The 16,262-nt window shown below is 42.7% G+C and overlaps 1 protein-coding gene across 4 annotated transcripts in view; it reads left to right on the top strand.

Moving 5' to 3' along the window:
• LOC138581426 (butyrophilin subfamily 1 member A1-like) overlaps positions 1 to 16,262 on the top strand; it is a 366,089-nt gene that overhangs the window by 69,027 nt on the left and 280,800 nt on the right. For 2 of the 4 annotated variants that reach the window (XM_069652748.1, XM_069652745.1), the window contains exon 2: positions 10,168 to 10,329. In XM_069652748.1, coding sequence (XP_069508849.1) covers positions 10,251 to 10,329 — 79 coding nt within the window. In that variant the 5' untranslated portion in view covers positions 10,168 to 10,250. Of the gene's footprint in view, positions 1 to 4,138; positions 4,197 to 10,167; positions 10,330 to 12,317; positions 12,403 to 16,262 lie in introns of all 4 variants that reach the window. The other 2 variants (XM_069652747.1, XM_069652746.1) reach the window with 2 other exon arrangements.

The following is a 16,262-nucleotide window of genomic DNA, read 5'->3' as shown; positions in this document are numbered from 1 at the left end:
ATATGATGGCCTAGGTGTTGAGGAGGAGAGACTCCTTGAAGAGGTGGGTCTTGAATTCTTTTCTGAATTGTAGGAACGTGGGGGCGAGTCTGATAGGTAGGAGATTCCAAAGTCTTGGGGCATAGACAGAGAAGGCTAGTTTTCAGGTCCTTTCCTTTTTGCAGTGGCAGTTTCAGGTCTGCACGTGTCCTGGCTTCTGGTGGTGTGATGTCTGTTGGAGAAGCAGAGCTTCTCTGCAAGGTTGCTGGGTGACTTGAGGGCGGCTGCCTTATAGATAATGCAGCAAGACTTGAAGGTGATCCGTGCTCTCAGTGGGAGCCAGTGAAGGTCGATGAGGGTCAGGGTGATGTGGTAGTATCTGCGTTGACCCGCAGCGTGTAGGACACTTCTCAGGGGCACAAGGGAGGATGACAGAAGGATTTCGAGGAGTGCTTTTCCCCCATCCAGGTGGCATAGGACGGTGTGTGATGGTGAGTAGCCTAAACTTTAGTCTCTCCCTCACTGGCAGCCAGTGCAGAGTCCTTCTGGCTGTTTTAACATGATCCCATTGCTTTAAGCAAGCCACTGTCCTCACTTCGTTGTTCTGCACTACCTTTTAATTTGTGAGATTCTTCTGGGAGGTCCCTACAAGCTGGCTACCACAATAATCCAATCTTGCTCCCACAATTACACGAGCCAAGATGGCAGTGTTACTTTCTGATATGTAAGGCTGAATCCGGCACAACAACCTCAGATAATATGCTGAGGAAGAAGTCACAAATTCACTAGATCTTTCATGGACAATGTGGAGTTAATATAGACTCCCAATGATTTAAAGTCCCCGAAATGAAATGCGGACCACCCACTGAACATAACCTGAAATGGAATTTCAGACCAACAATCCATCCTGTAACTAAAACTGTTTTCTACTCTTCATCAACCCCCTCAATTCCTCTCTGCCCTTGCAGTCCTCCTCTATAATGGGATTATTCTCTGCATAAAAAATATGATTATAAAATATACCTTTGATTGGGTCTTCCTTTTGTGCCTTAGTTAAATGCTGGCCAGGTGTGTCAAATCTCCATTGAACTACTGATTGGTTGTCTACCCCTTGAGATATGGAACATGTCACCATGTCTACCTGTATCTCACTGTGCAAATGTCCAATGGGAAATAGCTCTCCCTTTACTGCCCCAAGTTCGGCTAATTGATCAGCCTTATCATTCTCTTCCTCATAGTCTCCTAGTATTTTAGAATATCCCCTTACCTTTCTCCAGTAGATCGCCGTCTCATTTTCTGAAACAAGATTATCAGTGGACTGAATTAGCTTGCCATTCTTGAGGGGATTTTTAGTGCAAGTGACCATCCATCTCATTTTCCACCCCGGCAGATATTCCACAAGGTCCAAGTCTGTGACAATCACTATCTCTTTGAACTTATTTTCTACTGCTGTGGATATTGCCCTATAGATTGCAGCCAACTCTGCTACCTGACTACTCCTGAGCCCTATCCGCATACTCAGTGATGGAATATGATCATTTCTGACCAGGGTCGGATTGGCCCCTTCGGCCTTTCGGCCCGTCCATGGGTAGCGGGGGCTGGTTTCTGGCCATGCCTGGGCTGGTATGGAAGAAAAAAAAAACATATATATTTTTTTCTTTTTTCATCCTTCTTATTTCGATAAATGAGCACCAACACAGGTTGGCTGATATTGTATACATATTTATTCTATAAAAAAGAGCTTAAGCGTAAGTGCTATACAATAACATATTATTTGGCCTTGGACTTCTGCTTGGATTCACAGTAATTTAGTGTACTTAGGCACAATGCTATTTGATGCCACTTCTGTTTTGTCAAGGGGTGAAAGGTCGTGTTTCATCACTTCTCAGGATGTCACTTTGGGGTGGGGTCAAATTACATCACTTCTGGTGATGTCATCAGAGGTCAAGGGTTGTGTGGCGATGGGTGGGCCACTTTTTTGAGGCGAGGGGTCGGCCACTTTTTTTTGGGTGAGCAGGCCTATTTCTTGTCCCAGTCTGACCCTGTTCCTGACCCATACATTTACGATTCCTGACACTAACTCCTTTTCAAGGTCATTACTCACATGATATGCACAACCATCCACTTATATGGTTGGTAGGTTTTTACGTTTTTCATCATCAAAGGCTTTGTGTGGTGAATTCAACCAAATCAGTTTGCTCATTCTATCATTTCTGTGGTTCCTACGATTGCGCAATCATGTAATTCTGTAAACCCCTGGGCCACCGGGCTCTTTATTCTGCCATATCTTTTCTGAAATCCTTCGAATGCCAATGTCCATGAGGTAATTCTTGATTGGGCTAAGTTTCCTGGCCTGATCCTTTTACTTTGTAAAAATTGTAGAGGTTGATGTACAGTGTCAATAATTACCAGCTCTCCTTGAATAATGGGGCGGAAATGTTGTAATGCCCAAACAGTTGTCAATAGAGCATGTTCACATTCATTAAACTTGTGACAATGCATATGCATTGGTCTTGTTATTGGAGTCGTGCTTCTGATCCAAAGCCGCTCAAATGCATAGGTATGTAAATGCTATCTCAATAAACAAATCTTGATTCTTCTTTGGATAAGCCAAACATGGGGCCATCCCCAAACAATCTTTTAATTTAGCCACCACCTCATGCTGTTCCTGTCCTTATTTCCAGGGCACACCTTGGGCCTCAATACGACCCAGGCGGAGGACCATGTTGCTATTAGCACCATGGTTCATGCCGGAGTCTGCCATGGCGGAATGGGAAATTACCACCCCATTCCGAGGTTGGCGGGGCGGTAATTCCCCATGCCGCCATGGCCCTTCCCCATTCCCATTTTTGCCCCATAGGGCTGGAAAAACCAGCCGTTAAAGTCGGGTCCCGCAAAGGGACCTCGTAATCAGGTGTTAAGGGTTTAACGGCGCCGAAACCTTTTATGGCGCCGTTAAACCCTTAACGCCAGGGTCGTAATGAGGCCCCTTGTCTCGGTAGCTTAGTCAATGGTTATGTAATTTCTGCATAATCTTCAATACATTTTCTATTGTAACTTGTCATCCCCAATAAACTTTTTAGCCCCTTTAAATTGGTGGTATCCTTCAATCTTTGAATAGCTCCTACCTTTTTCTTCTATGGGTTCAATCCCTGCTCTGTGATTTCATGGCCCTAGAAATGTACCCTTTGTCTGCACCACTGTGCCTTTTGTAATGATATTTTTGTCTTTTGTAATTGACTGAGAACATGTATTATTTCATTGAAATGGCCTTTTATGTCCTCATTCTTAATCAGTTTATCATCCACATAAACCAGAGTTCCTCGGTCAGCTGCATCCAGAATTGCCTTATTCAGAAAGATTCCAAACGTGTTCCCTTATTGATATATTATATAGGGTATCCTGCCTTGGTAAGTTCAACATGCATCAATTCTGCATGGTTATAAGTCTGTTCATTTAGAGGTATTTAAAGCACTGGATGCGCAAGACAATGAAAGCATACAAGGTGAGAAGCACAGCAGTTTACTTTACTGTAAAGACTGAGTAGGAATCATATCCCATAAGTAATCGTATTGCACAATTCAATGATAGGAATCTAGGGAACGGGAAAATCGAACGGTAACAATGTCATCAGAAACTACCATTAATTTAATATGTTGAAATCCGCTTTCGTTTTGGTAACATGGGGAACATTAGTGAATAGGTGTCCGGACATTTCGTCGAAAGACATTTCGTCAACAGAATTTGGTCGAAAACCAAATGGTCGAATTTTTATTTTATTTATATATATTTTTTAGGTTTTAGTTTAGGGAAAAAAAAGGTTTTTTAGGAAAAAAAAGGGGTTCGGGGGGGACCCCCCCAAAAAAAAAAAATCAACCATTTGGTTTTCGACCAAATGGTTTCGACCAAATGTCCTGTCGACCATTTGTTTTCGACGAAATGTCTGGTAACCTTGTGAATATTATGTAAGATGCATGTGGAGAACATTTCTAACTAAATAAACAGCTCTAGACGAGCACAAAGGGATGTGGATTAGCATTTACAAGGAGGGATTGTATGTGTACTTAAATAGATGATTCCGAAATAGATTAACTTTTGGGTGCAATGTTAAACGCACTTTTAAGACAGATACCTTTATGTCTTTCTTCTATTGACATAGGGATCTGACCCATGACTAGCGAACAGTACGTGAATAATTTGAATGAACAATGACCATGGTAAGAAGTACTTCACTTACCCTACACACATAGGTGTGCAATGACTATTATATCAGTTTACTTATTTTGTAATAACATGCAAGCAGCCAATGAAGGTATTGATGAATCACTCTTTTTCCCTTTCTCCGACCCTATCAAATCCTCCCCTTTTCCTACCCTTAATCTCTGTCTATTTTGTAATACCTTATGGAAAAATGAATGATTGACAAATTGGTTGGACTGTAATATACATACACAACAATATTCCATTTTATTTAATTGGTTGTTATATTTTCTTTGTTTGTGATTTTATACTCACTCAAATGTATGACTATGTATGAATAACTTTTCTTCATTAAGTCTAAAGCACAGGTTACCTTCATAGATCAACAATCTGCTTTTTTGTCAAGGAGTACATAACAATTTATGGTCCTTATTTTGGCAATTTTCATTTGGTCCTTCTTTTTAGATAAATATGTTTAGCATCTCTGTAGGAATTGCTTGGGGTGCTCTCTTTCGGAGATATAATACAGTGGGTAAATCAACATTTGTGCATAACCATAGTGTAAAATAACATTAGCGGAAAACATTAAAGACAATTCCGAGTAACAAAGCCAGTAATAATTAATTGTTCATTTTGTCAATTCATTATTCATCGTATCAAGAGCATATCGTGACCAATCCTGGTCGACGTCACTGTTAATAGTATGGAACATGGTTGGATGTTAAAGGTGTTTAGTTTTTCCTAGACCATAGATGTATCGGCTGATGATGTCAGCGCCTTCTTCTGGGCCTTGGATTGGTTGGCCCTGTGGTGAAAGGAAAACTAAATTCATGTGTATGACCTACAGGCTGTCGTGCTTGTTATTTTTATTAAATAATTACCAGGTGTCCTGGCTCTAGAAGGGTTTAAAAATGAGGGCCTATTGTGTGTCCTCATGGTACCACTGACCTTATCGGCCTTCCTGCTCCTTCTGCTGGGCTCTGTGCAGTGGGGGAGCGAGGGGAGAATGCAAGCTACTCTTCTAAGGCATTTTCAAATCGCCTGCTTAGCACGTATAGTATAAGTGTCGGTACATGGGACTCCTGGCTGTGGAAGGCAAGAGTATGGTGGAGTGTCGTTAGTTAATTCTGCATGGGACTCAACATCTAACTTTTCGAGAGATCAAATGCTGGCATTACCTGGTTGGGAATGGTAGTGGACTGATTATGCGTGGTCCTCCTTTTCCTGTCATTTTTCAATCCGAGTGCCTATCTTGATTGGCGTAACTCCTGTCTTTCTGTGAGTGCAGGTGTATGGAGTGTTGTGTACCAGGGCTAACCTAATTGCTGCATAAATAAAGTCCCTGGAATCTCCCATAGTTGTAAAAAAAAATCAAAGTGATTGATGCCTTCTGCAAGGACCTAAGCAGTGATCATGTTGTTATGCACTTATTAAACAGATCATGACTTGGGCTGACACCATGGACTATTCAACATCATGCCACTGTACAAATAACTCGTCATGCTGCGTCTTCCCAAGAAGTTCTTCTGTTTTTTCTTTGGACACAGAACCATAACCATGTTTTGGAAAGTGCTCCTGTGTACTGTTGGTGACATAGTATACGATTCGTCTCACAAGGGCACCACTTTTCGTATTATAATTTCTAGCAACAGGTTTCTTCTTTCCAGCATTCCCAAGTTGTAAGCACGGGGCACCATTGTCAATCACATATTTAAAGAGGTGAATATGAATAGACTCACTATCCACAGACCGAGTACACCTCCATTCAATTTGTAATTTATTCCAATGTATGCATTAGTAATATTAAAAATTCTTCATGTTCATAAATTTCATCTTCACTAATAATGTAATTCTTATTGTGGAGGTCCGGTCAACACTAGCCTCAAAGTGTGTTTTGCGGTCCACGATCCGTCATCAGGAAGACATTGCTCCCTCTTCCCGGGTAACCTTCGAAAAATGCCTTTTGAGAGAATTACACTAGAAGTGAAGTTTTTGAACATGAAGAATTTGTAATATTATGAATTAATACATTGGCTTGAAGTTTGTGGTATTACCCCGTTTGCTTACAAGCCAGTTTGCTCGAAGACGATTTGCTAGTACATTTTTTGCCACATTCTACTGCAAAATGTAGATGGGGGGTTGGGTTTATTTTTATTTTTTTTACTGTGGTATAGTTAATACAAAAGTAAAAACGTTTCACATATACATTACACTTGCATTACATTCATACATAAAAATAGAAAAATCAAATAAAAACATGTAGAAGAAAGAGAACTTGTTAAGCATCTAAGCAGGCCATTGTTAAAGCTTTCCATTTTCTTCAAAATAATTTGCAAAAAATGACATAGACATATAATCAAGCTTTGCTGTGAGCCCCACATTAATCGTATCCAATGGGGTTCTGTCGATACAGCAGTGCCCAATAAGCAAGTTCTGTCCCCACCCAGGGCTGATCAAACCGTCATCAGATGTTTTAAGCTTTCCTCGTCACCGCAATGCCCACAAAATCTACAACTAGAGTCTCCCAAGTGTGATCCCATTTACTTATACGTTCCACCGTTGGTAGCTGGTTAAGGCGAAAATGCAGATATATGTATCGTAATATTGGGTATGGAAAGATGGAGATGTATTTAGAGATTTCTTCCCTTTTGGTGTTGAATTTTGTGTATTCACCATCAAGTGTATGCAAGCCCAATTTATCTGCAGTTTCCGCCCAATCATACATAAAGAGCTTTCTTTTGTTTAGAGACATATTGATTGCGAGGTCTTCCGTAGAGGAGCCAATAAATTGCACAATGTTCGACATCCGCTGTTTAAACCTGGAGTTGGTAAAGCCTGAGTCCCGTATTTGATTTGTCCCCCAACTCTGATACAACGAGTCTGGCGGCGGATTCAGAAGCTTGGCAAACTCGGCCATGTTCCTCCACAGGGTTCTCACTGCTAGGGAAATCTGCCAAACTCATGTCTTATGATGGCATTTGGAAGTGAGTTTGCCAAACCAAGGGTTCCTTTCCAGAACAGGCCCTGCATGGAGTTAAGATAGGGGCCCAGCTCAATCATGTCCAGGCCATACAGCAGTGTCGGTTCCACCTTGAGCAAGTAGAATGTCTTGGGGAAATGCGACACAGCTGCAAATAATTTTGCTTCATTTGAATTAGCAGTGGGGCAAATTTCTTTTTTAGGGACAGTTTCCAACCATCTTTAGTGCTATTATTGGAAACCTCGTAGCCCAAATATGTCAACGTTTGAACTCTCATCAAGGGGTTTTCCCCAACTCTCCAATTAAAGGTTTCTGGGCTCTTTTTTGTCGTGAAGACCATTACTTTGGACTTCTGTCCATTGATTTTAAGATGGTTCTCCACCGCATAATTAAAGAAAAGGCTCACCTTTCGTTTGCAGACCCATGGGAGTAAGGTCGAATAGTACTATGTCATCTGCAAAGGCGATCCAATCAAGCATTACTGTACCCAGTTTTACAGGATTAGTTGTGCCTGCCTCCCAGATTTTGTGCATGTCCGCCACATAAATGTTAAATAAGGTTGACGTAACCACACACACCTATCGCAAACCCACAAAAGTAGAAATCAAGTCTGTCACGGCACCCTCCCCATTCAGCCTGACCCTCAATGTCGTATTTGTGTGGAGCAATGCCAGGAGCTGGACAAGATGCACCGGGATGTTCCATGCCAGTAGTTTGGCCCACAGCCTTCCTCTACTTACATTGTCGAACACGTTCGATATGTCTATAGAGGCCATGTAGACAGTTCCTACCCCACCTCTTTATATGTTTGCCAGTAGGTGGGACAGGGTGAAAGCATTTAGCGATGTCCACATAACTGAGCGAAAAACTACTTGATAGGGAGATGTCAAGTTTAGTGCAGCCGTTTTTCCTCTTAGTTCCTTCAACTACAAAGTCGCAAAGATTTCCCTTGTTGAATCCAAAAGAGCAATCAGCCTGAAGTTTTTTGGGTCAGCCTTGTCGCCTTGTTTGTAGATGGGGATGATGAAAAACTGTGTCCATGTCTCTGTGTGTGCTGGCTCATAGCCAGGTTTTCTCTTGCCCCCCTTCTTCTCACTTTCCCTTTTTTCCATTGGCGTCATTTGGGCTCTGCATGACGGAGTGGTTCCATGTGTTAAAATCGCGGCAAAAATGGCTGTGAACACAAAATAATGCGGCAAAAAGGCTGTGGTTTTGCCGCCGTAATCCATGTAAAGGATGCGGGGGACACCCCCCGCAACCTCCGCTCCCCTTAAATGGTGTAATGAGGTACACGTTTAATGGGTAAAGCCACAGCATTTTTGCCGCGATTTTTGGTTCAAGTGACATTTTTGACGCAATTTTATCACTGCCCACCGACGGAGTGGAGTGAAAGATGTTTGGGCTTTTTTTAAATGTTACTTTTCTAAAAGGTTAATTACCACTTCAATTACCACATTAATTACCATATCCCAGTTATTGCAGTTAAGCCTTGGACCTCCCTCCCACTCAATCTCAGATCAGAAAGCTCCTACTGGGCTTTCCGAAAAGGCCTTAAAGCCTGGCTCTTCAGTTAACCCTCCGGACTCTGGCATCCCACAACTTCCGGACCTTTGTAGCAATATGTATGTTCACTTGAATGCACTGTATATACTTCTATGACTATATTCAACAATGTAACTACTGCAACAATGTAACACTGTAACCGCTTATTGTGCGAATGGCCTCATGTAAGCAGTCATCCACAGCGCCCTGATGCCTGAGGGCTTGTGCGTGCTATACAAATTAAATAAATAAATAATAAATAAATAAGATGTAGGATGTGGGGCGCATTAAGAGTGCTGACCTGGAGGTATTGAATCTCTGTGAATAGTGTTGTTTGTTTGCATTTGAACTGCTTTAATAAACTGATTTAAAAATAAAAATGACTCCAGAACAAGTACATTACTCTCCAGATTGTGAAAGTCTGTGTGTTGTTGATCTCTGCAACACAGGGCACAATGCCCAACTGAAACAAAAGTGATAGCAGAATGGCACATGATGAAAGAGGTAGAGAACTGTGAATGGTGACTTGGCATCACTTGGCAGATAGACCTGCACTGGGACATCGAATTAGCATGTCTCAAGTTTAGAAATATCTTGTACCTGCATAGGGATATCGAATCACCATGTCCCATGTTTAGAAATATCTTGTACAGTTTTAGACTAAATTTGACAATTGAATATTGTGTTTTGCAGTACATCCTTTAGATGTGACTAGCTGTACTTCCTAAAGCTCAAATCTGACGATTGAAACTGTGTTTTTTGTTTGCCCCCTTTATCAGCATTATACGTTACTAACTGCATCCCTCATCATACTGAAGAAAAAATTAGATGATCGAAATATATATCTTGTTTTTCCCTCTTCATTGAGATTTTGGTGTCTTTTTCTATTCATAATAACTTTGCTGATTGCATTCTCTTTTCTAGCATAACTCCAGGACTTCTTGTCCTGCTTCTTCACTTTTCTTTCACTAATTCATACCTTTTTTTTAAAAAATGTTGCTTTTGTTCTTGAAAGAATGACCCTTTGGTTTTTGCGGTGTAATAACAAAGCTTTAAATATATGTTTGCATTATGTGCCTTTCTTGCTGTGTTTGAATAAATAATTTTCAGTTTGAGTAAAGAACTGACTGCATTCAGTTTTGTGTTGGGATGAATTTAAACGTGATATCTGGATTGATACACGCACCAGTTGAAAATATTAAATAATGTAATGATGAATTGATCCAATTGCAGCGTTGACTCTATTTCCATGTTTTAATCACTTGTCTTATATGCAAATCCCTGGACCGTGAGATACATTATTTGGAATTCCATCCTGGTGATTGGGTTCATTATCAGATTCTAACAGATGTTGGCATCATGGACGCCCGCTGGTATATGCAGTCTTGTTGCATTAGACATTTACACGTATGGGCCATTTCACATTTTTCATACAATCTTTTCTCGTTACCTCTTGTAAATTCTAGGGTTCCTCATGTTGCTGGAAGGAAATATGTGTCTGCTTTTGCAGTGACAGGAAATTGCTGATTCCGCTGGATGGTTCCCCAAAATGCAGAGGTGTGATCGCTTGTCATGGATACTCCACAAAGTTACCTTCCTTCTTCTTCAAGCGCCTCCATCACTCCCAGGTAAGGGGCACGCTGCGGCTCTGTACTGCACCCCAGATTTCAGGCAGCTCCAGGCAGGCTATGTACCTTCACTGCACAGACTCACCGGCTCTTTTCATTGCTTTGCTGGTGTTTTGGTTTATGCACTGGACTGAGAGGGACAAGGCCCAGTGTACACTGTGGGTAGGCACTGACACTGAGACTCCTCACAGAGTAGGAGCATGGTTTCCCCCTTTGCTGTGCCTCCCTGTGGTACTTCTTTGACCTGCAGACATGTGCTTTAATAACCAGCTCAGAACTGTGGGAACGCATGGTTCTTGGGGGCACATTACATTACAAGCATAGAGTAATGTGCCCTTATTCTATGGGGAAAGCCCAGTCTGTATATTTTGGTGATTTCAGGTGGCAACATGAGTATGTTGAGGGACACCAATTTCTTCTGGAAGGTTGGTGGTTCCTGAGTGATTTCAACCTAGGCTCCCCCATTTTAACCCTGGATCCACCCCCTTCCCTTCTGAAATCTCAAAATGTCTAGGGAAATATGTTTAAAATGTAACCCCAATCTTGTTAGTTTAAGTGCATGTTGTCATTTGTTTTTTTAATGGTGCCAATTTGTTTTTGTGCCAAAACTGCACCTGGGGATTACGCCTCTGGCGTTCTGGGAAGTCAGACGCTGGTAAATGTTAATCCCCGTTCCCATTTGAATCCCATAGGACTCAATGGGCATGGGGAACATGGAAGCGCCGGCACCATTAATAGAGTGTAGGTCTGCTTACCGTGGCCGCGCCCCCCTTCGAATGCCCTCCTTTGCCTTGAAACGCAGGCAAAACCTGAGGGACAAATTGGTCAAAACATTACCTGAACAAAAGGCGTACATAATAACCAACCAACACTATGGACTAGCAAGCCTCCGACAGGACATTCACCCTGCGGGAAATGCTCCATGTGCACGCAAACCATACGGCGTGCCCAAGTAGATATCGGGTGGAAGACCCCATGGATACAGAAGACTTTTATAAATTGTAACAGCTCAGGAGTCAATTATCTCATCGCATGTCCCTGTAATTGGAAATACGTTGGGATGACGACTGGGCAGTGAGAAAAAGGATGATGGAACACAAGTTCTGCCTTAGGACAAAGGAAATGACAGCACCACTAGTATCTCACTTTGTGGCAGAAGGGCATAGTCCAGATGAGTTTCACTGGACAATCATTGCAAAGATTCACCAACCTAGAAGGGGAGGCATTTTTCACAATCTACTACTCCAGAGAGAACAACACTGGATCTTTAGGCTTGACACACACAATATGGGTCTGAAGGAAGCTGTGCAGTGGCATGAACTGGCAGTATTACCCCACTAGCACTCAAGCACTCAATCAGACGACGATACATAAGGTAAAAGACCTAGCCATACAGCGATCATCTCGCCGAGTATGCGCTAAAAATTATCAGATTCCATTGACCAACTATGGAAGAACATGATCCACATGTCTGATAATGAGCGTTGGTTTGACGAAACACTGGTTTCTTCATGTGCAACCATATTGACCCTACATTTGATATGCAGCATTGAAAAAAAGACAGTTAAAGCAAGATGCGACTCATTGGGAAACAAAAGCGGGCTATGGTAGCATAGCATTGCACGTTGAGCAGTGCGTGCTTGAGAGTTAACACAATGTACACGTTCTGTTAAAGTATCAACGTGGGCTCTAGAAGCTTGCCACGGTAGAGCAACACAGCTCCAAGATGGTCACCCCTATTTCACAGCATCTGAGCAGTCTTGCGTGCAACCACGCCCCCCCGCCCGTGACGTACACGGAAATGTTTCATTTACTGATACACAGCCGGTAGCAAGCTTACAGCCAGAACACTATGATAGCAGTGACTGATGAGCAATGCAACGCCCCTCCAGGGGTAAGCGGACCGCACGGTCAGCGCCTGAGACGCTTTGACTTGCTGCATTGACATAGGATAGAGTTCTGATAGAACACCCCTTTTTCCCCCGCAGAACGAGGTCTACTAATTGAACGCAGAAAAACGTTCGGTCCGTGACTGCAGCAGCGACTGTTCTGCAGCGCCACGTCTTCTGACAGGTAAGCAGACCAGCTGCTTAGAATCTATGCTCTGCCATATGTACACAGTATACTGAATAGATCCCTCTTCCCTGAGCAGCACTAGTGAGACGAATCAAGCAGAGAGGTAAGTTTGGCTCATTTATTGAATAACCGCCACCTCCCAGATCAATACGAGACGCTTGAGAGCGGGTAGGTGGCACCATCAAACATATGTGCATGCCTGACAACCCACTAAACACCTGAGAGGTGGCCACTTCCACCAGGCCATTTTGGGACTTTGGGAATGCTAATCCCTCCTTGTCAGCCCCTCCTCCCTCCTGTTCTTTCCCCCCCCCTCCACCCTCACCTCTGTGTCTGATATAGGACATCCAGTACATGCTAATGATTTATTTTTTTTTTAAACAACCACATGACTGCACAGTACTAACTCTACCACAGTGAGAGCGGCAAGCAGCTGGGAATAATGCCCAGTTCTTCACCTTTTGTCTCCCTTTAGGGGACGGTGGTACTGCCTGATCCGCAACTGTGGACCATTGATGGAGTGATGCCCATGACAGAAGTAGTTAGGTCCTGAAGATGATGACCCCAAATGCATTGGTCATTGAAACCGGTCGACTCAAAGATCATGAGTCTTCTCATGACTAAGATGATGTTGCTGTATAACAGACTGAACACGTCGGATTAACAAATTCCCCTAGACAGGCCGCCGGCCTCTAGCTGCTCCCATACCTTTTGGGTTTCTTTGTTTTAATATTCCAGAACAAGGTCTGTTGTTAAGAAGGTCTCTACCGAGTTGGTGAATAAACTGATAGGAAATCCTGGTAGAAGCAGCTTTCCACACTACACAGAAGAGACAAGATCTAATGTTTACTGTCTCAATCCATACTTGCTCTGGTTTTTTAATTGACAGTGATCGAGAAAATTGTATAATTGTTGATGAGGGAAAGTTCTCTTGCCATCCCTATTAGATAGGCGGCACACCACCGGCCACTTAGGTAGAGCCTGCCCTGACAGGGTCAGGGTGTGCTTCCATAGGGACAGTCTATGTGTGTTTGATGATAGTTGGGTGTAAGTACAAACTATATAGCTATTTATTAAATGGCCTCATCATCAGCTTCATAAACCCCAAAGACTGGGTTTAAGAAGTATATTGCTAGGGCTATTCCTAACCATCTAGGCTTTAGAAAATCTGTGAATACCTTGCTATTGTAACTCTGCCTTGGCCTTTACTGGTATTCCTCCCTCTCTCCTTCTTAGCACCAAGATACCTCTGGTGAAAGTGCGCTTTAAAAGTTAACATAACATATCATAACATACATATTAACTCCCTAAAGGCTACACCGCTTGAGATTTTGGTCAATCATCATGCCCTAAGCATGGCTAAAACTAAAATTGCATTTCAGAACAGGTGCTTTGCTTTGGGAAGCAGTTCTTTTAGACTCCACTCCAGATGCTAGTTAGTATGCAGAGGGGGTAGCTCCTACCTACACATCGCTTATAAGCGCTGGGTCCTGGTTGACCACATAGACTGTCCGTGATTGGTGTCAGCCCTTCATTAGTTTATAAGTTATGGTGCCAGGTCAGATGCCCAAGTTGTATGGGGAGGACTTGTTAATGTGTTTGTATCAATGCATTCTTTAGTCCTTTCTTGAATATCCCATCATAGAGAAGATAACACTACTTCGAATGGATTGTATCCTTCCACGTATTCCTCATCTTTAGCTACCTTCCCTTCCACCGTGCGCTGCTTTGGAATTTATTTTCCAGCAGAGGGTGCTGTACATCATCGATGTTGACTTGATGTGCCTCGAGGTTCCTCCGTCTCAAGTTTGATGTCTTCGAACGTATAAATAGCACACTTAGCACCCGTTATTTAGTTCCGTTTTTCCACGATAGCTTACACTTCGGATACGGCGCGCCTTTGGTTTCCTCACAAAACTGCAACACACTTGTGAAAATTGCCTCATCATCAGCTTCATCAACCTCAAAGACTGGGTTTAAGAAATATATTGATTGCAGCGCCAAGATGTCGATAACCGCTCCACATCGTGTCTGTTTGTGGTGTCTTGGCGTTGACCACAGAACGGCGGACTGTGGGTCATGCCAGTCCATGACGGGTAAGGTGTTGAAGGAATGCAAGGGGAAACTTACAGCGGGTAGGCCCCCTTTGAAGACCCTATCGACAACTTCATCGATACTGGATTGGGTTCCTATAGAAACCAATTAAAACAAACAGTGTCAAATATAATTTAACAAACTGTATAATATCACAATCTTAAATAACTTCATTTGCCATTTTAACTAGTAAAGGTAAGTGCTTGCCGTCGTGCGTGCAAATCGGCAAAACAATCAACATTAGTATCATTAGAAACGATTGTAGCACTCTTCTCTCTACTGAAAGTTAAGCAAGGTCCTGCAATCTAGATTTCCCCATTGTACATCTGAGCCAATTGTGAAGCCTCCGTAAAGCACTGAAAGCTCTCTCACAGCTGCAACTGCTCACTGGCACAGTTAAAGCAATTTGAATCATTTTTTGTACAGTGGAAACATTAGAGGATCTAAAAGCTAACACACTTGATCCATTGAGAAAGATTGACCTTTCTGTTTCTTTTTTGCCAAATAATGTTTTGCTGCAAGTGCTATTTTGTAATGGTTTGCAATTCCCCTTACATCTTCAGATAAGAAGTTTGGAGAAAGTGAACTGGAAGCCTGAATTCCTTTCATCATCATCTCTTCTTTGACGCTAGAGAATCGATGTTCTAGTTCAGAGATCATCCTCAGGCCATGCACATGATTGGGGCGGGGGTGACCCTTAGTGTTATTCAAACAATCTTCTTTAAGCCCCCCCAAGTTATAACTTCTTTTATTTTCTATTAAAAGCAGTCCCCGCAGAGTAGACTTGGTTCACTGGTTCTGCATAGCATGTTTGGGCTATCTGGCCCAAGGTGGGTGTCTAATGATCCTCTGTACATCACTAGAAATCAGAGTCCGTGTCTGGGCCTTTCAACCTCTTGAAATGTCCCGCCCCTGCCACCCACCCCCCTTGAGTCTGACGAAGAAAGCTTAATGGCTTTTCTTAAGTGGTCATTCATGGTTTCTGTTTCGAAATATGAGAAAAATCTGAACATTTTCCAGTAAGTCTTCCAATTCCCGATAATTTCATCGGTGATACAAAATGGCACCACTTGAAACTGCTTGGTCCCCAAAACCAAATACACAATTTTTCCACTGTCCTGTTGTCTTTGAAAACCTTAAACAATCCCCACAACAATGTGTTTTTGTTGCAGACGTTTGGGATATATGTTACGCTGCCAAAGTCAAGGGATCCCCCAGACATCATTTTGAAATCGCTGCCCCCATTCTTCTTCAGTCTCTGCTCTGCTATAGATCTCTGTTGGGATTGCGGGTGGAGGAGGCAACGTAGGTTCCTCCAATGTGCAGAAGAGGGGTGCGAGATTAGATGACCTGTACTTTGGGGTTTATTTGAGCTCTGTTGCCAGAGGAAGTGGTTTAGGGCAATGTGGCGGCAGCTGTGTCGGAGTGCTGAGTATAATGATTGTGATAGACTGGAAGGGCTCTGAGGTTAGGGAGGGGGGAATTCTGGGGGGGCTCTATTCACATTGAGGGGCGATAGTGAAGGGCACTGTGCCTTGTGAAAGTGCCTTTGCTCATAAATAGCGATTGTGTGATCCTGTGGATTATGGCATGTGATTACTTGATGCATAGAGAGGGTGGGAGTATACATGTCAACATGCCCTGTTTCAGTCAGGAGCTACTAGTGCATTCTGGGAGCTGTAATCCTGGGTTTGTAATTGGGAAATCTGGGACTACAAGTCCCAGAATGCATACTTAAAACAAGGTCTGGACTAGAATCTCCC

Source organism: Ambystoma mexicanum, chromosome 3p, assembly GCF_040938575.1.
Source record: "Ambystoma mexicanum isolate Mex_15411 chromosome 3p, UKY_AmexF1_1, whole genome shotgun sequence".
Lineage (NCBI taxonomy): Eukaryota > Metazoa > Chordata > Amphibia > Caudata > Ambystomatidae > Ambystoma > Ambystoma mexicanum.
This window is presented reverse-complemented; position numbering and strand designations above follow the sequence as displayed.